The sequence below is a fragment of the Phyllobates terribilis genome, unplaced genomic scaffold (assembly GCF_046119375.1).
Source record: "Phyllobates terribilis strain yellow unplaced genomic scaffold, ASM4611937v1 Scaffold_13__5_contigs__length_258822181, whole genome shotgun sequence".
NCBI classification, from domain to species: Eukaryota; Metazoa; Chordata; class Amphibia; order Anura; family Dendrobatidae; genus Phyllobates; species Phyllobates terribilis.
This window is the reverse complement of record NW_027362773.1, coordinates 125429859-125454529: the sequence shown is the minus strand read 5'-3', so window position 1 is coordinate 125454529 and position 24671 is coordinate 125429859. Positions and strand designations below refer to the sequence as shown.

Genomic DNA, 24671 nt, shown 5'->3' with positions numbered 1-24671 from the left:
TTGTATGTGCTATTTGGTGACTATGTGGTGGTAATATATGATCTGGTTATGGTTTACAGGTTTCTGTTTCTTGTATGTGGTATTATTTGGTCATTAGATGGTGGTAATGTGTTGTATTTGTCCATTGTATATAGTATTCGGTTACAATGTGTGGGTAATATGTGGTCTAGTGCTTTAAGGATGGAGTTTGTCCATTGTATGTGGTATTATTTGGTCACTATGTGGTGGTAATATGTGATCCGGTTATGGTGTGCAGGTTTTTGCCCCTTGTATGTGGTATTATTTGGTCACTATATGGTGGTAATATGTGGTATTTGTCCATTGTTTGTAGTATTCGGTTACAATGTGTGGGTAATATGTGGTCTAGTGCTTTAAGGATGGAATTCTCAATAGTTCTAAATAAATGTGAAGTGTTATAGGCTCGGGACCAATCTCCTCTACTCTGTATGAGCACTATGGCATTATATGGCCACACAGTTGTTGGCAGCAGTTAAAGGTTAACTGTCTCTTTAAGAGTCTTTTTAAATGACATAACTATATTACGTGATCCATTCTCTTCCACCGCGGCCAAACCGATCAGATGATGGAACTGGTGACGCTTTCTGGAGTCACATGATTCACTTGGTGACATGTCTGGCTCGCCCCTCCCAGCTCGGTTGAGTCTAGAATGGAGTTGCTCCTGTGAGGGCCTCCTTCCAGCAACTCCATTCTAGACGGCTCACTAGTGAAGAATGGGCAGAGCTTTGTAAGGAGAGGCGTGACCGTGACAGAGCAGACAGAATCATCAGAATTTACAAAAGTGACGTAATTACGGAAGAAATGTCCGGGTCACTGGAAGACATTTCTGTTGTAATTTATGCCACTTTTCTAATGTAAATTTTGATGATTCTGTTGGCTCTGCTCTATCACGGTCACGCTTCTCCCCGCAAAGCTCTACCCACTCTTCAAAATGGTGGAACTTGCCGAAACTTGTGTACATACGGGCAAAGTCAAATTCTGTCAAAACTGAACAATCAAGGCTATGTGTAATTTTTTTTTACATTACGAAAAGCGATAATAAAAATGCAAATTGTATTAATTGCTAAAAAAAAAATACAAAGTGCTGCAACTTTCTCAGCTAACCTTTCATTAAGAAGGGCATGTAAAATGAAAATCTTCACGTATCGGGGCTGTAATCTTGTGCAACTGTCTCCCTAGACATAATGAAACTCCATTGTAGACAGGAGGATTCGGAGTTTAAATGGTTAAAAAAGTGAGCTTTATTTCTACAAAAATAATTATATAAAAGTGCGTATTTTAAAAAACACAGACAGATAATCACTGATTAGCAAAAGATGATCAAAACTGATTTAAATTTATACTATGGGTATATCAAACATGCTTCAGTACTAATAGCATCATAGTCAAAATGTATCAAGCCTAGTAGACATACTTCACACAAGGGGTAGGGAATAGTGGTGAGCGAGTATGTTCTGTTAACCCTTTCGCCGAGCATGCTCGGGCAAGTACCGAGTAGTTACAGCTGCTTGGTGTTATGTTTAAATCACTCCCGTGTGCATGATTTGCGACAGTTTGACAGCTTTATTACATGTGAGGAATGATTATTTCTTTTGCATTCCTCACATGTAATAAAGCTGTCAAACAGTCGCAAATCATGCACACGGGAGTGATTTAAACATAACACAGAGCAGCTGTAACTACTCGGTGCTCGCCTGAGCATACTCGGCGAAAGGGTTAACAGAACATACTCGCTCAACACTAGTGGGGAACCTTTTTTCTTCCAAGGGCCATTTGGATATTTATACCATCCTTTGGGGGCCTGGACAAAAGGAGCGCTGAGCCCACAAAGTACATCCTCACGCTGCACTGCGGTCCCCAGGAATCTGCTTGGGGGCCGGAAAAAAAAGTAATCGGGGCCATAAACGGCCCACGGGCCTGAGGTTCTCCACCCCTGCTTTACACAATGATTCTAAGGAATACGCTTACCCATAGGTGAAGGAAGCAAGGATTGTTACCAGGAAATAAGTACAAGATTCCCCAACGCACGTTGTTTTTTCACTTGCTTTCTCAAGGGGAATTGATAGTGCATTTATCTGCCAGGACCTTTATGTGTCCATGGCGATGGACTCGTGCGAACCATGTGATCCGCAGCCAACCAATGGGATCGAAAGAGGTGGCGCATGCGCACCACGCCAGCCGCATCTCGCCGACATCACCTGGCCATCAAGTCAGGTTGGCGTATTTGCGGGAGTGTGGCGGTTGCCAAGGCTCCCGGTCATGCGCATTAGACATGTAGAGGTCGACGGGCGCGGCGGCAAGCGCACAATGATCCCAGTGGGGAACAGAGGTATAGATACACTATTGAGCAAAAATCAACCACAAAACCAAACAGAAACTTTAAGACATATTGTTCAAATGTGTCTACCTACAAGAATGTGGTTCTTTTCTGGACCTGTGGAACTCATTTCAACAATATGAATAAACATTCCAATAAACATCCTTCTGAGCATGAATGGGAGCCTTGGCAACTGCCATGCTCCAGTGCACGCACCGACCTGACTTGATGGCCTGGTAACGTCGGTGTGATGCGGCCGACGTTGTGTGAATGCACCGCCTCCTTTGATCCCATGGGTTGGCCGCGGATCACAAGGTTCCCACGTGACCGTCGCTATGGACACATAAAGGTCCTGGCAGATACCTCCACAATCAATTCCCCTTGAGAAAGCAAGTGAAAAACATGCGAAACGAGCATTAGGGACTCTTGTACTTATTTTCTGGTAACAACCCTGGCTTCTTTCACCTATGGGTAAGAGTACTCCTTAGAATCACTATGTAAAGTATGCCTACTAGGCTTGATACATTATTAATACTGAGGCATGTTTGATCTACCCATTGTATATATTTACATCCATTTTGATACAATTTTGCTAATAGCAATTATCTATCTTTTTTAAAATATGCAATTTTATATAATTGTTATTTTTGCAGAAATAAATCTCACTTTTTTAACCATCTAATCTCTGAATCATCCTGATTACAATGTCTCCTTGGAGTGGTTTTCTTTTTTTGTGAAATTCCCATCTACTATGGTGGTTCTATTCACAAGCATTAAGCATTTGGGTTTTTCTTTGTTAATACTGAAACGCCATACAGCAACTCCATTCTACCTGTCTTACTACAGAGATGACTAAATCGGAGTTGCTACACGGAGGTTCATGATTTCTGGGCACACAGTACTGTCTACAAAGACATTCTCTGTACAGCATCTCCACTCTACCTGTCTCATTGCAGAGATGACTAGATCAGAGTTGCTGTACTGGGGTTCATGATTTCTGGGCACACAGTACTGTCTATAAGGACATCCTTTGTATAGCAACTCCATTCTGTCTAACTACAGAAATAGCTAGATCGGAGTTGCTGTACTGGGGTTCTTGTTCTCTCAGATAACAAGCCGCTACCAGAGGGTCCAGACATCTCCTCTCAAATAGGGAACACAAGAACGTTTGGTGAACTGCTCCTGTGTATGTGATAGTCAGGATAGATACTGTCGGCCAAACGATTATAGGGCTGAAAGCTATCTAATGTGTTTGAGGGCCTTCAAGGGACTGTCAGCACATAATGAGTGGTCAAACCAAGCACATGCGCTTGATGCACCCTTGGTGAAGGCAAACATTAAAGTGCATCTTCCCACTGCTTGTTTTCCTTCTATCTCTCCACTTCTCTAGTTCTTTATTGCCAGAGCTGTCAATCAAAATAGAGGGAGGCAGGAAACAGAGAAAAAACAACAAGTAGATCGGAAGGAGCACTTAAATATTTAGCTACACTAAGTGTGCACCGATTGCCTGTATTCGGCTTGAACAGTCATTCTGAGCTGATAAGAGTTCCTTTAAAGGGGGTGTGCAGTGAAAACAAGTTATCACCTAACTATGGGATACGTGATAACTTGCTGATCAGGGAGTGTGCGACTACTGGGACCTGCACCGATTGGAAAAACTGGGAATTTCTATCTCTGTTACAAAATGGAGCAGATAGCTGGATGCCCGATCACTACTCCGTTCATTCTCAATGGAGCTGCTGGAAAAAGCAGAGCACTAGGGAGCCGCATAGGGCAAGAATTGAGTTCAGGCTGATCATGTGAACTGATGCTCAATTCTAAGAGATTAAAAAAAAGTGTCCCATTCTGCCGACCAGTGCAGGTCCCTGCTGCTGGACAGGTAATAGGAAAGACAATGATCCAGCTCCACAGACTCCAATAGTAAAAACAAATGTCTTTTATTTAGAATTTTTTAAAAATATCCAGATGGCGATAATGTAACTCCAGCAGGTAGAAGAACAATATTAGAAGGAAAACACTTATTCATACCAAGTTTAAGAGTGGGCTTCGCTCGAAATGCATCTGGTAGCACACCCCTCCTTGGTGACCCTGTGTTTCCCTTCTAGTATTGTTCTTCTACCAGCTGGAGTTACATTATCGCCATCTGGATATTTTTTAAAAATTCTAAATGAAAGACATTTGTTTTTACTATTGGAGTCTGTGGAGCTGGATCATCGTCTTTCCTATTACCTGTCTACTGAGCGCAAGCAGCAGCGCTGATCCCGGAGACATCCAGCTGGTTCATGGAGGTGAGCTGTTTTTTTTTCTTTTCCCTTTCCATTCCCTGCTGCTGGACACCACCGATCACCTATACTGTAGATTTTAGTATTATGTATACAAGGGGTGGCCATTTCATTTTCTCAAGGGACCACATGAAAGACTGCGACTGTTGAGCTGAGCCAATAAGCTGAAATTAATTCTGCTCAATATTAATATAATTATTTTATATTATGTTTACAGTATAATGGGCCCACATAGTGATCCATACAGTGTAATGTGCCCCACATAGTCACCATGATGGGTAGTAGCTACATGGCTCTGCCATGTCAGTTTGCAGTGTTATAGCAGAGCTGAGTCAGTGTGTTTAGTGCACAGCAGTGTGGTGATTTCTCTGCTCTGAACAAGGTGGCGAGTGGTGATCTGGAGCCTTGTGTTGTACTATTGATGCAAGGCTGAGATCACCGCTCCTGGCATCTCCTGTCACAATTGCATCTAGTATGGAGTTGGTCCTGTGAGGGCCTCCTTCCAGCAAGTCCATTCTAGATTGCTACGCACAGCCCCTCGTCGTCATTCCCCCCTTTTCCGCACAGCCCCTCGTTGTCATTCCCCCCTTTTCCGCACAGCCCCTCATCATCATCCCCCATTCTCCGCACAGCCCCTCATCATCATCCCCCATTTTCCGCACAGCCCCTCATCATCATCCCCCATTTTCCGCACAGCCCCTCATCATCATCCCCCATTTTCCGCACAGGCCCTCATCATCCCCCATTCTGAGCACAGCCCCTCATCATCATCCCCCATTCTCCGCACAGCCCCTCATCATCATCCCCCATTCTCTACACCTAGTAAGAAACTCTTCATCTCTCCCTCTATCCTCCCAATTCATCTCACCTCCTCCTCCAAATTATTCCTCAACATTCAATCCTGGATCTCCAAACACAGACAGCCACCTCATGCTCTCTCCTGTTCCCACCTGCTAACACTTTCTCTGCTCCTCCTCACTGCTGGAGATATCTCTCCAAATCCTGGTCCTCCTCGCCATATCCCCACAGTCACTTCTACCTCCTATCCACGACCTTCCTCAAACTGTCGCAACCCTTCTAACCTCATACCCATCCAACTAATACCCACCTCCTCAGCTATACTAACAGGAGCTCTATGGAACGCTCGCTCTGTCTGCAACAAACTTTCCTTCATCCACGATCTTTTCATTACAAACAAACTCTCCTTCCTCGCCATCACCGAAACCTGGCTCACCCCCTCTGACACAGCCTCCCCAGCTGCCCTTTCATATGGCGGATTCCACCTTTCCCACACCCCCCGCCCCAATGGCAAACATGGTGGAGGCGTAGGTTTCCTCCTATCAGAACTCTGCGCTTTCACCAAAATCCCACTGCCACCCTCCGTTACACTCCCCTCTTTTGAGGTGCACTGTGTGCGCATCTATTCCCCCTCCAACCTCCAACTGGCCGTTGTTTACCGACCCCCAGGGCAAGCCACCACCTTCTTAGACCATTTCACCACCTGGCTGCTTCACTTCCTTTCCACTGACATCCCCACTATCATAATGGGTGACTTCAACATCCCCATTGACACTCCCCACTCGTCTGTCTCTAAGCTCCTATCCCTCACTTCCTCCTTTGGACTCACTCAATGGTCTTCCACACCCACCCACCCACAAAGATGGCCACACACTGGACCTCATCTTCACCCGCCTCTGTTCCCTATCTAACCTCTCTAACTCACCACTCCCTCTCTCTGACTATAACCTCTTCACATTCTCTACCCTCTCCTCTCCGGGTGCACAATCCCCACTCCACAAACTCACACACCCTCGCAGAAATCTCAAACACCTTGACCTACACTCTCTCTCTGAATCCCTCCTTCCTCTCACAGACATAAATTCCTTACACGATGCAGACGTTGCTGCTGCTTCATATAACACCACAATAGCTTCAGCTCTAGACTCGATCGCCCCTCTCACACACACCACACCTCGCACATTCAACAGGCAACCCTGGCACACTAAACTTACCAAAGAACTGCGCCGGGCCTCCAGGGTTGCGGAGCGGAGATGGAAAAGGTCTCACTCCATCGAGCACTTCATCGCATTCAAGCAATCCCTCACTAATTTCAAGTCCGCACTCACTACAGCAAAACAAACCTACTTCTCATCTCTCATATCCTCCCTATCTCACAACCCTAAACAGCTATTTAACACTTTCAATCTCTCCTTCGTCCCCCAGCACCTCCTCCCTCTTCTCTCATCTCAGCCGACGACTTTGCCTCATTATTCAAACAGAAGATTGACACCATCAGACAAAACTTTGGCCTAAAGTCCACACAACCCCTCCTCATATCTACTCAACCGTCCTCCTCCAAACCCCACTTCTCCACCATTACAGAAGGTCAAGTCTCCTCTTTACTCTCCAAATCACACCTCACCACCTGCGAACTTGACCCAATCCCATCCCACCTCATCACTAACCTCACCACAGTCTTCATCCCAACCCTAACCCACCTCTTCAATCTATCACTAACAACCGGAGTCTTCCCCTCATGTTTCAAACATGCCGCAATCACACCCATCCTCAAAAAGCCCTCCCTTGACCCTTCCTCTCTGACTAGCTACCGCCCCATATCACTCCTCCCCTTTGCCTCAAAACTTCTAGAACAACATGTCCACCTTGAACTGTCCTCCCACCTCTCCTCCTGCTCCCTCTTCGACCGTCTACAATCTGGCTTCCGACCGCATCACTCTACTGAAACTGCCCTGACCAAAGTCACCAACGACCTACTAAATGCCAAATCCAAGCAACACTACTCCATCCTCCTCCTTCTGGACCTGTCATCTGCCTTTGACACAGTGGACCATTCCCTCTTACTCCAGATTCTCTCATCTCTTGGCATCACGGACTTGGCTCTATCTTGGATCTCCTCATACTTAACAGACAGGACATTCAGCGTCTCCCACTCACGCACCACCTCCTCATCTCGCCCCCTATCTGTCGGTGTCCCCCAAGGTTAAGTTCTAGGACCTCTGCTCTTCTCCATCTACACCTTCGGCCTGGGACAGCTCATAGAGTCTCACGGCTTCCAGTATCACCTCTATGCTGACGACACACAGATCTACCTCTCTGGACCCGATATCTCCTCCCTACTAACCAGAATCCCACAATGTCTGTCCGCCATCTCATCCTTCTTCTCCGACAGATTTCTAAAACTCAACATGGATAAAACAGAGTTCATCATCTTTCCACCCTCTCATTCAAATCCCCCATCCGACCTATCCATCAACGTCAATGGCTGTTCACTCTCCCCAGTCCCACAAGCTCGCTGCCTTGGGGTAACCCTGGACTCTGATCTCTCCTTCAAGCCACATATCCAAGCCCTTTCCACCTCCTGCCGACTCCAACTCAAAAACATCTCCCGGATCCGTGCATTCCTCAGCAAAGACTCTGCAAAAACACTAGTGCATGCCCTCATCATATCCCGCCACGACTACTGCAACCTCCTGCTCCGTGGCCTCCCTTCCAACACTCTTGCACCTCTCCAATCTATCCTAAACTCTGCTGCTCGACTAATCCACCTGTCCCCCCGCTATTCCCCGGCCTCTCCTCTCTGTCAATCCCTTCACTGGCTCCCCATTGCCCAGAGAATTCAGTTCAAAACCCTAACCATGGCATACAAAGCCATCCACAACCTGTCTCCCCCATACATCTGTGACCTAGTCTCCCGGTACTTACCTGCACGCAACCTCCGATCCTCACAAGATCTCCTTCTCTACTCCCCTCTTATCTCCTCCTCCCACAATCGTATACAAGATTTCTCCCGTGCTTCCCCCCTACTCTGGAACTCTCTACCCCAACATATCAGACTCTCGCCGACCGTGGAAACCTTCAAAAGTAACCTGAAGACCTACCTACAACCAAGCCTACAACCTGCAGTAAACACCACTGCACGACCAGCTCTACCCTCACCTAATGTATCCTCACCCATCCCTTGTAGACTGTGAGCCCTCGCGGGCAGGGTCCTCGCTCCTCCTGTACCAGTCGCTGACTCGTTTTGTTAAGATTATGTAAATGCTTTTGTTATGTATATCCCTATCACATGTAAAGCGCCATGGAATAAATGGCGCTATAATAATAAATAATAATAATTCTCCGCACAGCCCCTCATCATCATCCCCTATTCTCCGCACAGCCCCTCATCATCATCCCCTATTCTCCGCACAGCCCCTCATCATCATCCCCTATTCTCCGCACAGCCCCACCCAAGTAATACCAACCCTTTTTCTGTGAAAGCTCCCCCAATAAGCAGCGCCCTGCAAGTAGCAGCAGCCATTTCCCTGTGCACCCTTCAACACAGCTCCACGGTGCAGCCCCTCATTCCCATCTGCACACAGCTCCACGGTGCAGCCCCTCAGTCTTCTGAGGATCCTACACACAGCTCTTCTCCAGCAGCCTCAGAACTTGCCACTTCCGGGTATCAGCCCTGCGTGAGACTGGAGTATGTACCGCCCCTTCCGGTGACGTCACTACCTCACAGCAGCGGCTTCGTTCTCGCAGCTCCCCTCCCAGCTGTGTCCACGTCACGGTGACGTGTCTCTCCCGGCGAGACGATGTGGTTCTGGTCCCGGGACCCGGCCCGTGATTTCCCTTATGACATTACCGGGGAGAGAGAGGAATTACCGGGAGGATGGGGGATCCAGAAGGGCAAGAAGAAGGTGCGTACACAGCCTGTCCTCCCCCGGGGTTGTAATGCAGGGGCTGCCCCTTCCTGCAGTGTATACGAATGATAAACCGCAGGAGCCGTCCTCACGTCTGCTGCTGATACCGCATCTGTGTGTATTGTGTCCATACAGTGGTGGCTGCAATGTCCTGGCAGGGCACTAGATCCTGTATCCTGCAGGGAAATGAGTGACACCTACCAGTGACAGAAGAGTATCACACCTCTGCTGCTGTAAAGGGAACAATTGCCTTAAAGGGGTTTTCCACTATAAGGAAAGTGGACCCCACACGCTGTAAAATAACAAGCACAGCAGTTGCTCCCCCTCCTGGGTCCACTATTTGCTCCCTGCCTCTGTGTGTTGTTGTCATGTTGAACGGATTCTTCACCGCTGCAGCCAATCACTTAGCTCAACCGAGGCAGACAGCACAAGGTGTTCAGTGCAGTGATTGGCAGCAGCCGAAACACTGACAGGAGCAGCGTCCGGGAGCCAGTGCTGGACCCGGGGAGGGTGAGTTTGTTGTTTTAGCTATTTTATGAGGGGTCCACTTTGCTACAAACTGTGATGGCTGCAAAACTATTGGTCACGGTCAGTAGAGGACTGCTGTAAGTTGTGCTCTCTGATGTACGCAACGAGCAGTGGTCGTGAAAAATCCACTTGTTATTATTTAATAATGTTGGGGCTGAGACCATGATTCCTGTGATGTATCACTGGAATGCAGCAGTTATGATAGAATCCCTATTTTCTCTGCTGCAGATCTAGCAGAGCTCGGAATGCTGAGCTGTGTAAAACCCTGCCCACATCACTGATTGGCAGCTTTCTGTATACACTGTGCATAGGCATAAAGCTGCTAATCAGTGGTGGCTTCATACAGAGTAGGAGGCACAAGACATATTACTGTGGATTTGTCGTGGAATTCCCCCTTATTCATGGTAAAGTATGAAATCCGCTGTGAAAATTCTAGGCAAGAGTTTACATTTATTTGAAGTCCACATTGGTGGCCCATTTCTGTATGAATTACCATAATAAAACGCTGTGGTATTTTCCACACTTTATATGTCCGATGTGATTGTGTCCTTATTTTCCTTTTGAAATATAACAAGCAAAAATGTGGTCACTAGCAGCCACCATCGGTGCGACTCTTCTATACTTGGCTCCAAAAGACCAAGGAGGGGTGTATAAGTGCACCCCTGTGCCAGACTTGTAGAAGACATGACCCTATCTTTTTCTCATTTTTTTTTATTTTTTATTTAATAATAATGCTTTAATTAAACTTTCAACGTAGTAGTAATGGGTACAAAAAATAATATAGGGGAAGGGGACAGAAATGCTACATTGTTTATTATCCGTGTGTTGGTTATTATCAGTAATAGTGTGTCACAGTCCTAGTAAGTCATTAGATCGTCGCTGCGCAGTTGTCGTTGCTGCGCAGTTGTCCTCGCTGGGCAGTTGTCCTTGCTGCGCAGAATTAGTAAATCTGACCAATGTTGTTAGTTGAAAAATGTCAACAGACTTTACATATAAGGAACAAATAAAACAACGCCCCAACCTGTAAATCAGAACCCCCAGCTATTGAGAACGTGAAGCACATACTGGAGTCATAATTTTGAGCACATTACACCTATAACCTAATTAATATTACGTGGAATATTTTCCTCCACCACTGTGCATGGAGCAGTCCTGGTATACCCAGTCGTAATCCAAGAGAAAATAATATATAACCTAATCAAAGTACAGGAAAATGTCAATGTTTATCAAATAGAAGGGTCTGTGTTGTGACTCGATACTTTGTAGTAAAATGACATCAGAATATTATTTAAACGGCTTTGTCTGCCGGTAATCCTGGAAAAGGCCTCTGGTATGTATTTCAGAAGAGAAGGTTCAAGGCATCGCCAGTCCGATGAATCAAATAGAAAAATTGACAATTGAACTTACCAGTCAGCTATATTTCATCAGTGACCTGTCTCAAATTCTACAAACAGTCTTTTCACACGCTGAATTTTTGCCAATGAAAAAAACCGCAACGTTTTACAGTTTCAGCAAAGTGAATGACATTTTTGAAATCTCGTGCACACGCTGCTAATTTTTTCTTTGCAGATTTGCAGGTAAAAATTAGAGTTGAGCCATCCCCGTAGTGTTCAGGTTCGGTTCGTCGAACACCGTTAAAACCAATGCACAGGTAAACAAAAACGCATAGAAAACACCTTCAAAGGTGTCCAAAAGCTGACAAACTGCTCAGAAGACACAACTAACACATGGAAAAGTGACAAGTACATATAGTCATGCGAAAAGAAAAGAGGTGGAGGAGTAAAAGGAGGGGGAGACACAGATATCAGCATGTCATGCCCTTCTAAAATCAAGAAAGGCTGGAGTAAAAATCTAAAATCAGCCTACCAACACCCAGACGTCGTGACAAGAAAATTAAAAAAAGAAATATCTTTAGGTAGAATGGCGGTTCCATTCAGAACAGTTTCCTTACAATACGTAGTGGTATCCCCGTTGTGAGTTGTGCCAAAAACGGAACCCAATACATTCGGACTAATCCACCATTTGTCATATCCAAGGGGCAGGTCAGTAAACAACAACATCGACGCGGAACCAAGTACAGTAGTATATACTGTACATCCTTTGACAAGGCAATCAGGCGGATTAAGAAGTTGGGAAGGGTCACCCTAATGGCCAAAACAGACATTGATGCGGCGTTCTGGTTACTTACTACCTGTGCATCCGAATAGTGTCCACCTATTGGGCTGCTTCTGGGAAGGAGCATACTATATAGATCACTGTTTGCCCATGAGGTGGTCCAGATCCTGCTCACTATTTGAGACGTTAAGTTGCTTCCTCAAATGGGTTGTACTGGACGTTTCTAAGGGGGCACATATTATCCATTACCTCGACAACTTCTTATGCCTGGGCCCAAAAGATTCGCCACAGTGTGAATACACGCAGTAGTCCATCTGTGAGAAGGAGAGAGCTGGAGGGAGAGCGGACACCACAGAGCCGAGGGGTTAGATGGAGAACGGAAGAAGGAAAGAGGGCGAGGGAGGTAAGGGAGTACAGTGGGAGGCCAACCTGAGCTCCCCCACGTTCCTGCTGGGCGGGCAACAGCCCTGGGAAGAAAAGCCGCTTGCGCATCCCTTTGAGGTTACGGGCGCAAGCGGGCAGAGGGACTACGCTGGAGTGCGAAGCTGACACGGCCAGTCCGTTCCTGCCCGTGCGACCTCCGTGTCGCCGGGTTTGTGCCAGAGCCGCGGTGGACCCTGACGGCCAGCCCCTCTCTCCCAATACTGGTGCCTGTCCGCTGGTGGGTCGAGCAGAAGAAAGACCATCTTCCAGCCAAGCTAAGATGTCTACTTCTTTTCGTGGACAATGTGATATGATCCCTTTCTTACGGACACGCCCATCTCTATAAATTCCAGATGAGGCACAAAAACAGCAGGTGCTTCAACGGATATCAAGTACTCCTTCAAGTGGGCTCTCCTCCACCTCAACTTCAACATCACAAATACTCCAGTCTTTAGAGGTGTCACCCCAATCACACTTGCTTCCTCACAGCTCCCAAGTCTCCAGCTGCCCGTCTGAGTATGGGGTAACACAGATGAGTCTGCAGAGCTGTTTACTCATACTATAGCCTGGGAAACGGAGGTCTGCTCCAGAGCTTCTGTTAATCCAGACGAGGAAATGATCTGCACTGATGCCCAGAATCTTTGAGTCGGATCCAGGACCAGACAAAGAAGGTTCTGAGCATAATGTAGACCCTCGTTCCCAAACTGTAACTCCTGTTGGTGGAGACAATGAGGAAGACGATGATGAGACTCAAACACCTGATTGGAGCGACAACTTGACTTTTCGGTCAGGGCAGGAAGAGGTTGGCTGTGAGGATGACGGGTGTGAGAACACACAGGGTGAGGATGACGAGGTTGGAGATCCCACTTACTGTCAACCCACAGTCAGCCAGTCGATGAGGTCAGCAGAGGAGTTGGAGGAGGATGCTAGTGACGACGAGGTTAGGTTGCGCCTTCCTGGACAGAGACGTAGTACTGGAAGCACGTCAACAACTGCATCTTCAACCACAACTCTGCCTCTGACCACAAGTCGTGGTGGCTCTTCAGGTCGCATGGGCTCTAAGCCTTGCATAGCCTGGGCATTTTTTTCAGATCGATAAGGATGACCCAACTCGTGTTATCTGTAACATTTGTCACCAAAAGCTAAGTAGAGGTAAAAAAATCCATAGTTTGAGTACTTCATGCATGAACCGTCACATGGATATGAAGCATAAGTTGCAGTGGGAAGCTTACTGTGCTACAATGCGGCCTAGCGGGCCAGGCCAACCACCGTCTGCCCCATCTTGTGCATCAGTGGCCTCTTCATCCTCTGTGACTGGGGGGACAGCAGTCACACATGTTTTTGGACGCAGACCTGCCACCTCTTTACCTGCAACAGCCAGTGTGATTGGCAGGTCATCATTTCATTTGGAAGTGGAAACACCAGCTGGTGTTGAGCGCTCTCCGACATCGAGAGCACCACCTTTGGATTAAGGCAACCTAACTTTTCCGCCTGCATCTTCCTCACAGACCGGCAGTTTGCCGGGGACACCCTACTCAACCCCGTCTAAGCACAACAGCCAGCCCTCCATCCCTCAGATGTGGACAAGTAAAAGACCATTTCCTCCTAGCCATGACAAAGCTAAGAGGTTGAATTTCACCATCTGCAAGTTGTTGGCTACAGAAATGCTGCCTTTCCGCCTGGTGGACACAGACGATTTTTGAGACCTTATGTCCGTCGCAGTGCCCCAGTACCAGATGCCCAGTCGGCACTACTTCTCAAAGAAAGGTGTGCTTGCGCTCCACCAGCATGTCGCACACAACATCACCGCTTCTTTGAGAAACTCTGTGTGTGACATGGTGCATTTCACCACAGACACTTGGACGAGTAGGCATGGACAGGGGCGTTACATGTTGCTGACTGGGCACTGGGTAACTATGGTGACAGCAGGACAAGGGGCTGCTGTCCACATCTTGCTGTCCCCACGAGTTGTGCGTCAATCCTCTTTATCTAGAAATTCCTCCACTGCTTCTGCCTCCTCAACCTCCTCTCGGTCCTCCACCTGCACCCAAAGCCTGTCTGGTCATGCCACCCGCTTTCTAACTGCACAGAAGGAATCCTGCACACCTCCTTACTATGCTGGCAGCAGGGCTCAACTGCATCAGGCGGTGTTTACTTTGAAATGTCTGGGAAATGTGAGTCACACAGCTGAGGAGTTGTGGTCAGCTCTGGAGACCCAGTTTCATGAATGGTTGTCTCCACTGTACCTGCAACCAGGGAAGGCCATGTGCGACAATGCTGCAAACCTGGGTGCGTCCCTTCGCCGGGGCAATGTCACACACGTGCCTTGTATGGCTCATGTGTTGAACCTGGTTGTCCAGCAATTTTTAGCCCACTATCCCGGACTAGATGGCCTTCTGCAGAGGGCACGGTTGCTGTGTGCTCACTTCTGCCGTTCGCATCCCGCAGCTCAACGACTTACATCTCTACAGTCATGGCCAAAAGTATTGAGAATGAGACAAATAGTAATTTTTCCAAAGTTTACTGCTTCATTTTTTGTAATGGCAATTTGCATATACTCCTGAATGTCAAAGAGTGATCAGCTTAACAGCAATTACTGTACTTGCAAAGTCAATATTTGCCCAGAAAATGAACTTTAACCCCCAAAACACATTTCAACATCATTGCAGTCCTGCCTTAAAAGGAGCAGCTAACATCGTTTTAGTGATTGATCGCCAGCCCTGTCCTCATCAACACCCACACCTGTGTTAATGGATCAATCAGTCATGATTAAGTAAGAATGACATCACTGGACACTTTAAAAGGAGGCTGGTTCTTGGTATCATTGTTTCTCTTCAGTTAACCATTGTTATCTCTAAAGAAACACGTGCAGCCATCATTGCACTGCACAAAAATGGCCTAACAGGGAAGAGTATCGCAGCTACACAGATTGCACCTCAGTCAACAATCTATCGCATTATCAAGAACTTCAAGGAGAGAGCTTCCATTGTTGTCAAAAAGGCTCCAGGGCGCCCAAGAAAGACCAGCAAGCGCCAGGACCGTATCTTAAAACTGTTTCAGCTGCGGGATCAGACTACCAGCAGTGCCGAGCTTGCTCAGGAATGGCAGCAGGCTGGTGTGAGTGCTTCTGCACGCACTGTGAGGCGGAGACTCTTTGAGCAAGGGCTGGTTTCAAGGAGGGCAGCAAAGAAGCCACTTCTCTCCAGAAAAAACATCAGGGACCGACTGATATTCTGCAAAAGGTACAGGGAGTGGACTGCTGAGGACTGGGGCAAAGTCATTTTCTCTGATGAATCCCCTTTTCGATTGTTTGGGACATCTGGAAAACAGCTTATTCGGAGAAGAAGAGGTGAGCGCTACCACCAGTCTTGTCTCATGCCAACTGTAAAGCATCCTGAAACCATTCATGTGTGGGGTTGCTTCTCAGCCAAGGGAATCGGCTCACTCACAGTCTTGCCTAAAAACACAGCCATGAATAAAGAATGGTACCAGAATGTCCTCCAAGAGCAACTTCTCCTAACCGTCCAAGAGCAGTTTGGCGCCCAAAAATGCCTTTTCCAGCATGATGGAGCACCTTTCCATAAAGCAAAGGTGATAACAAAATGGCTCATGGAACAAAACATAGAGATTTTGGGTCCATGGCCTGGAAACTCCCCAGATCTTAATCCCATTGAGAACTCGTGGTCAATCATCAAGAGACGGGTGGACAAACAAAAACCAACAAATTCTGGCAAAATGCAAGCATTGATTATGCAAGAATGGACTGCCATCAGTCAGGATTTGGTCCAAAAGTTGATTGAGAGCATGCCAGGGAGAATTACAGAGGTCTTGAAGAAGAAGGGGCAACACTGCAAATATTGACTTGCTGCATTAACTCATTCTGTCAATATAACCTATTGGTACTCATAATATGATTGCAATTATATTTCTGTATGTGATATAAACATCAGACAAACACTAATAAAAAACAGAGGCCAGCAGATCATTTGAAAATATAATTTTGGTGTCATTCTCAAAACTTTTGGCCATGACTGTACAGAAGTCGTTGGGCCTGCCAGTTCACCGGCTGAAATGCGATGTGCCGACACTGTGGAATTCAACTCTGCACATGTTGCAGCGACTGTGGCAGCACCGACAAGCCCTGGTGCAATACGTTCTGACGTATAGCCTGGGCCAACGAGATCCAGAGGTGGGGCAAATCACGCTGCAGGAGTGGTCTCAGATCAGTGACCTATGCACCCTTCTGCACAGTTTTAAAATGGCGACGAAGATGTTTAGTGCTGACGATGCCATTATCAGCATGACTATTCCGGTGATTTACATGCTGGAGCACACGTTAAACAGAATTCGGAGTCAGGTGGTGGGACAAGAGGAGGTGGAGGAAGTAGAGGAGGAGTCGTATGCGGAAGGGATAACCTCCCCAAGGTCCAGACGGTCGGCAGCACCAAGGCGGCAGGCATGGGAGGGTGGGGGAGAGGGATTAACCAGGGCGCATGGTAGCAGCCAAACTGTTGAGGAAGGTGCAGGAGCCGAGGAAGAAGTGGAGGACGAACTGGCGATGGGCATGGAAGACTCATCAGATGAGGGAGATCTTGATCACATTTCTGTTGTGTGAGGTTGGGGGGAGAGGGCAGAGGAAGGAAGCATGATTCTTACCTCGCTACCAACACAACAAGGACTTGGTCCTCCTGGATGCGCAAGACACATGAGTGCCTTCATGCTGCACTACCTGCAACATGACCCTCGGATTGTCAGAATTCGAAGTAATCCCGACTACTGGGTTGCCACACTCTTAGATCCCCGGTACAAAAGTAAATTTGCCAAAATAATTCCTGCCATAGAAAGGGATTCATGCATGCAGGAGTATCAGCAGAGGCTGTTGCAGAATGTTACATGTGCTTTTCCACAAAACACCAGTGGTGCACGTAGTGAATCTCACAGTTCTAACTTGCCAACCGTGGGACTGTCGAGTCTTCATCACTCAAACCTTAACAGTAACACAGTATCTGCTGGTAACAGCAATTTTGTGGAATCGTTTCACCACTTTTTTGGACCATCCTTTGCAAGGCCACAGGAGACAATAAGTCTGACACATAGTCAACGCCTAGAGAGGATGGTACAGGAGTATCTCCATGTGAACATCGAAGCCATGTCTGTGTCACTGAACCCTTGCTCATTTTGGGCTTCCAATCTGGAAAAATGGCCGGAGCTCGCCACTCACGCCTTGGAGATCTTGTCATCTCCTGCAGCCAGCGTTCTCTCTGAACGTGTGTTCAGCACTGCTGGTGGTGTGCTGACAGATAAGCGCATGCGACTGTCCACTGAGAATGTAGACAGACTCATGTTCATAAAGATGAACAAATCATGGATCCGCAAGGACTTTTCTAAAAGCTTGAGGATTTGGTAAAATCACCTCAACAACCGTTTTAAGCAACTCTGGGTCAATTGATGCCACAATTTTTGGAAAAAATGGAGACTCTTTTTGGAGTCCCCTTGCTGTGTTTTACGTGACGTTGGCATAGTCAATTCCAGGTGGGTTGGGTCGCCCTCCCCCCTTTTAACCGTAAGAAACTACATACACTATGGCTTGGGGTAACGCAGATGGTTGAGTCTGAAGAGCTGTTTACTCAAAGGTCTGCTCCAAAGCTTCAGTGTCTGCTAGTCAGCGTAGTAGCCCAGCTCTGAAGCAAGCTACACCGCCTGTGTATCTAATAAGAATTTTTAACTGCATTTAGCCCAGGCAATACATTGGGCGTAGGAGCCCAGCTGCGAAGCAAGCTGCACCGCCTGTGTATCTAATAAGAATTTTTAACTGCATCTAGCCTAGGCAGACTGTGGGGACCTGCAACCAAACCCAGACGCTCAGCCCCCCTACCGCCCCCCTTTCTTTGACAATACAATAATGTAACTCTTACAACTGGATGGGTGAGGATCGGTCACAGCTTTATTAACTCTTTATACTCATTCCATTAGAAAGGCATTTTATTTCTAAAATAATTCAACTTGTTGCAGCATGCCCTGTGTCTCCACACCGGCAAGTTGGCCAACAAGTGTAACTCTCCAACATGTCCTTTCTATTTCCAGGCCACGGAGGATCCTGCGTACTCGTATGCAGGACTCTGACCCCCATCCATCACTCTTAACGCTTGTTCCACTCCGTCCTGGAGTCCTGACAGGAATATGTCCAGTCCAATATCCATTAAGTGAACACCGTCCGGCCGTATGAGGCCTGCTTTATCTCCTTCCAGTTGTCGGTGTTGTATCACTACACCGCCTCTGTCTCTTCTAAATTTTGCCATCCGAATATTTATTACCCGCCTTGTCCGTTCGATGGACGTGATGTCTCGCGCACCTTGCCAAACCGCTATCGGCACAATCTCTGACCATACTATAGTTAGTTTTGTGAAAAATTCTCTGAAGCGCTCAGTGTCTAGTTTCATTATTGCCATTAGTTATGCGCTCTTGTGATGACCTAGGTCATTTCCCCCGGCCTGTATAACTAAGATGACCGGACCTCTTGCCTCTCTCCCTACCTTGATTACCTCCATTAGTACCTGTGGCCATTGCAGGCCTCTAATACCTCTCCAGTTGAAATGTGTTATGAAACTCTAATTTCCTCCCGCCTGGGCGTACTTTCACCCTTTTTTCTGCCCAATATATATATACGAGTGGCCTATCACCCACACTGTTGGCTTAGCGTCACCTGTAAAATAAGCAAGCCACGTTAGGATAACAAGTCCGGTCTTATGTATCTCGCCAAACACGTGGATCGCCATCTCCCTATCCTCTGAACTTCCGTTTCTGACAGTCCTGCTCTTGCTGCTTCCGTTGCCGCGCCTATGCGGAATGAGTGTGTCCCGTAATCTTTGGGGTGGTTCCCTGCCGATGTTAGGCATTTATTAAATATAGCTTGGAACTTGTATCTTGATAATGGCGTTCCATCAATGTGATAGGAAGAAATTACTTTGTGATCTGATGGTTATATATGTTTTTACTATTGTTACCCGACTCAGTGTACCGTTTGTGTGCTGTAGAAGCACCCAAGTGCCCCTGCCCGCTGGAACCGTTTTCGATTTGCGTATGCGTAGACGTATTGCATTATTGGCTATGACTACGTCCTGGTGTAATAAGCCTCCACTGGTGGTAATTTTGGATTGAGGGACTAATTCGCTTATGCATAGCGCCCCGAAGAAGGCGATCGCAAATGCAGTAGACAGTAGTGTTGCTTCAAATTGTGAGTGTCATGTTAATGGTGTTGGGGATATGATGTGAGAAATCAGTTTTAGTGACACGGGACGGGACGTCTACACTCCTGACTTGGCTGACCCCTTTTCCACCCTTTTATGGATTGTCTGATGATGAATCTCTTTGTCACATCTCCCCAATTCAGTAGTTGGAAGTGAAATGCTACTCCGGTCAGACACCGCTGCGCTGACGCCCCTGATATGCCCCTCATCATTAGCTGGTGGAGAAATTCTATGGTGACTTGTAATCTGGCTTGTTCACATTGGTCAACCCGTCTGCCTGCTACTAGTCGTGTCCACTCTTCCCATGCCTTACCGTATGCTTGCCACGTCGACGGGGCAACTGACGCTCTGATTAATGGAATCAACTATTCGCCACTAGATCCCATAGGGAGGGTGGGCAACTGTTGCCCGATGGGTGGGCGTTGGGGAGGAGCTCTGTGAAAATCTGCCAATTGAATTGTGATAAAGCGTTAGCAGCAGCATTAGACCCCTCAGCATTGTGGCTAGCGCGGACCCATACATTGTGTTTTAGGCACAGGAATGCTAGCCGGCGTATTAGGCCTAGCACTGGGAGAGACGATGATGCCATCTTATTAATGCAGTGTGCTAGGCTCGTGTTTTTTGTTATGAAGCGTATATTTTTGTTAGCCAGGCACGATCCCCATATTTCTATTGCTACCACTATTGGGAAGAGTTCCAGGAGTGTCTGTTTTTTTGTCCGCTCTTGTTCTGTCCAATACGGAGGCCATAAGCTTGTGCACCATTGGTTATTTAGTATCGCTACATATCCGTACAGATGGGCTACTCCAATGAGTAACTGACACTGCTACAGGCCCAAAAGGTTTTACTTGGCTAGATGCAGTAAAAAATTGTTATTAAATACAAAGGTGGTGTAGCTTGGTACAGATGGGCTACTCCAATGAGTAACAGACACTGCTACTATGCCCAAAAGGTTTTACTTGGCTAGGTGCAGTAAAAAATTGTTATTAAATACAAAGGTGGTGTAGCTTGGTACAGATGGGCTACTCCAATGAGTAACAGACACTGCTACTATGCCCAAAAGATTTTACTGGGCTAGATGCAGTAAAAAAATGTTATTAAATACAAAGGTGGTGTAGCTTGGTACAGATGGGCTACTCCAATGAGTAACAGACCCTGCTACAGGCCCAAAAGTATTTACTGGGCTAGATGCAGTAAAAAATTGTTATTAAATACAAAGGTGGTATAGCTTGGTACAGATGGGCTACTCCAATGAGTAAAAGACACTGCTACTATGCCCAAAAGGTTTTACTGGGCTAGATGCAGTAAAAAATTGTTATTAACTACAAAGGTGGTGTAGCTTGGTACAGATGGGCTACTCCAATGAGTAACAGACACTGCTACTATACCCAAAAGGTTTTACTTGGCTAGGTGCAGTAAAATAGTGTTATTATATACAAAGGTGGTGTAGCTTGGTACAGATGGGCTACTACAATGAGTAACAGACACTGCTACAGGCCCAAAAGTATTTACTGGGCTAGATGCAGTAAAAATTGTTATTACATACAAAGGTGGTGTAGCTTGGTACAGATGGGCTACTCCAATGAGTAACAGACACTGCTACTATACCCAAAAGGTTTTACTTGGCTAGGTGCAGTAAAATAGTGTTATTATATACAAAGGTGGTGTAGCTTGGTACAGATGGGCTACTACAATGAGTAACAGACACTGCTACAGGCCCAAAAGTATTTACTGGGCTAGATGCAGTAAAAATTGTTATTACATACAAAGGTGGTGTAGCTTGGTACAGATGGGCTACTACAATGAGTAACAGACACTGCTACTATGCCCAAAAGGTTCTACTTGGCTAGGTGCAGTAAAAAAATTGGTATTAGATACACAGCTGGTGTAGCTTGCAACACAGATAGGCTACTCCACTGATTAACACACACTGCTAGAAGCCCAAAAGGATTGGCTTAGCTAGATTTAGCCAAATGCTGTGAAAAAACACTTGCACAGCACTGGCACAGACCTGCCTGGCAAAAAGTGCTAGGAACTGCTGTAACCTAGCCCTCAAAAGGGCTGCAATTACAACTAGTCCCTACTCCCTAAACCTATCTGTCTATTTGAGAGCAAATTCGCTTGCATTTCACACAGTTACAAAGTATAGCGCCCACAGCAGCAGTGGTGCCGTCTAACACTCAGCTGCAGCAGTGAGAAAATGGTGGCGACGGGGAAAATGGCTGGGTCTTATAGGGCAAGGACATGTGACATACACTGCCAATGACACATGCCCTTGCTTGTGTGAAAAAAAGCACTTCGCTCCGTGTGTGCGCTGCTGATAGGCTGACAGACTGCAACGCCCCACTGTAAATGCGGGAAAGAAAAAAAAAATGGAGATCGGCATTATTTCTGCAGAGATCCATCCCCTGCCCCTCCCCCCGCCCGCTGTACACTGAAAATGTGTATTAACATTGATTAACAGTATTACTGTGAAAAAATCCAGTTACGATTTTGGTGCACGAACAGTTATCGAACATAACCTCGAACAGCCGGATTTTTTGAAAATCGTTCGGGTTCGTCGAACGACTCGAACACCGCCCAAAACAGCTCGAATTTGAGATTGGCGAACAGTTCGAGTCGAACACCGCTCATCTCTAGTAAAAATGCATAAAAAATGTTTTCTGCAGCGTTTTTGGTGCCAAAAAATCTGCAAATAGTCAATGTGTGAGCACATACCCTTAGACATAAATAATCTGTTACTTTTATTTAAAGGTGCTTTCTACCCTAAGGGCGCAGTCAGATGACCTTATAAATCGTAACAATATGGGAACGCAGTGCACAGACTGGCCGCGGCTCTCCTGACCCGAGTGTGACAGTTTCATGTATCCCTATGCCAGTCCGAGCATTATGTTCTGATCTCGTTACGATTTATGTAACTGTCTGACTGTGCCCAAAGGCAAACTTTCAGCAAGCAGTGAAACTTCCCGCATACAAATAGCGGGTGATATGCACACTATTTGGATTGGATGGATGAATTCAAAGTAAGTACACCATTAGGTCCAAAAAAATCAATTCAATAATGTATGCGGTTTGTATTGTGAAATCTGGTGACAGATATGTTTTAACTGTAGACTATTGTAGCTGTTTGTACTGCATGAGAAAGGTCGCAGCACAGGAACGTTAATGTCATAGTTTTTGCTTTTAGGTGTTTACCCCCTACATCGGGAACGTGTTAGCTGGAAAAGTATTGTTCTTCCTAAGTGACAATTTTGTACATCCATATTCTTTTAGTTCACTCCAGTTTTTTCACATGTCTACTCAGAGCTGTAGAGTGTGAGTTCGTAGAAATGTACGGACTCCATCTACAACTTCAAAACAATTCCATAATTAATTTATTAAAAGCAAATGCTGCATCATGCATGATTACCTAAATGGAGTCTTTCAGCAGTAAATGACTGTCCAAACCAAACACAGGCACTCTGTGCACCCTTGGTTTGGCCGAGCATATCACTGCCTCTTCCCACCTCCTGATTGACAGCCCTGATTGACAGTAAGGGTGAAAAAGGGCCAAGATAGATGGAAAACAATCAGGTGGGAAGATGCACTGAGCCGCTCGACCACACCATGGGTGCACTGAGCACTTGTGCTTTATTTGAACAGTCATTTTGTGCTGACAGACTCCCGTTTAAAATGTTTAGAAATGTAGTAACATATCCTGTAAATGATTTTCATTGTGTGCCGGACGTCACTACACAGAAGCCTGTAGCCCTGGGGTGCCAGAGTTTTGTGTAGTGTCTCATATCGGATTTACTTGTCTATTTCCAGTGTTGGAAAATACAAATTTGTGATATTTAATGTCATTAATTATGTGTGATACGTTATCGCATTTGAACATAACAATAACATGTAGATCATTTTTTATTTTTGATCTTCATTGATCAGGCTGGTGGTGACCCAGTATCTGTGTTCGCTTATGAAATTCGTCCTGGAGCAGAAGAACAGACACAAGCGGCAAAATCGGCCTCGAAAAGAATCAAGACTTTGAGACACCCAAATATCTTAGCGTATGTGGACGGCTTAGAGGTAATGGTTGTGAGCTGTATTTTTTGTTTAAAGGGGAGTTCTTCAGTTTTGAACGTTATCTCCTATCCATAGGATAGAGGCTACCTTTCCAATCGCTGAGGGTCCGACCACCTTGGCTCCGAAGCAATCCTGAGAACAGGGTCTCTGAAGAACCCCGGCTGAATGGAGCGGAGGTCAATCATGTGCGGCTCAATTCTAATGATAGTTCCGAAGATCAGCCGAGCGCAGCACTCAGCAATGGATGGGGCAGTAGTGCGCAAAATCGACCATTGCTCCATTCAGCTGGGGTTCTTCAGAGCCCCTCTTCTTGGGATTGCTGGGGGGCCATGGCGGTAATAACCCCAGCTAATAGAAAGTTTGCCTTTATGCTAAAGATGGGGGATAGCTTTCATACTTGAGAACACTATCTAATCTATCCATCCTAAGCTTAAAGAGAACCTGTCACCAGATCAAAAGCAGACAGTTTTGTGTTCTTGTTTTATTCACACTGCTCACCTGATTTCAAAATTGTTTTTTTTTTTCTTTTTTTTAAATTCTGCCATACTTTCCAAAGATTTATGCAGGAACATGGTCTGATCATGGAGGGAAAGCAAAAAAGCGTATACAGATATTACTGCAGGGGATTGCAGCTGATTCATTCTTTGAAGTAAAACATTGTTTAAAAACAGGCAGGGAAAATTTTTACCTTACAAAAAGAATCAGCTGTGATCCCGTGCTGTACTGTCTGTTTACTCTTTTCCTCCTCCTCTGCCCAGGAGATGTGGTATGATCAGACCATGTTCCTGCACGGTCAGACACAGCCATTACACTGTACACAGCAGGGGCACATTTATAAGGTTATCTCAGCACAGGAACATTTTATTTAAACACATTAAATTGTGGAACTTATTATTATTTCAAGATCTATTGATTAAAATCAACTTTCGTTTTGGGAAAACCCCTTTAATTCTAGAACTGTGCGGTGGTTAAA

The 24671-nt window shown here is 46.2% G+C and overlaps 1 protein-coding gene across 1 annotated transcript in view; it reads left to right on the top strand.

Moving 5' to 3' along the window:
* Positions 1-9116: 9116 nt before the first annotated feature.
* SCYL1 (SCY1 like pseudokinase 1) overlaps positions 9117-24671 on the top strand; it is a 53739-nt gene continuing 38184 nt past the window's right edge. Inside the window, exons 1-2 of the mRNA XM_073658603.1 lie at positions 9117-9320; positions 23561-23701. Of these exons, the coding sequence (XP_073514704.1) occupies positions 9216-9320; positions 23561-23701 (246 nt within the window). The 5' untranslated portion in view covers positions 9117-9215. The remainder of the gene's footprint in view (positions 9321-23560; positions 23702-24671) is intronic.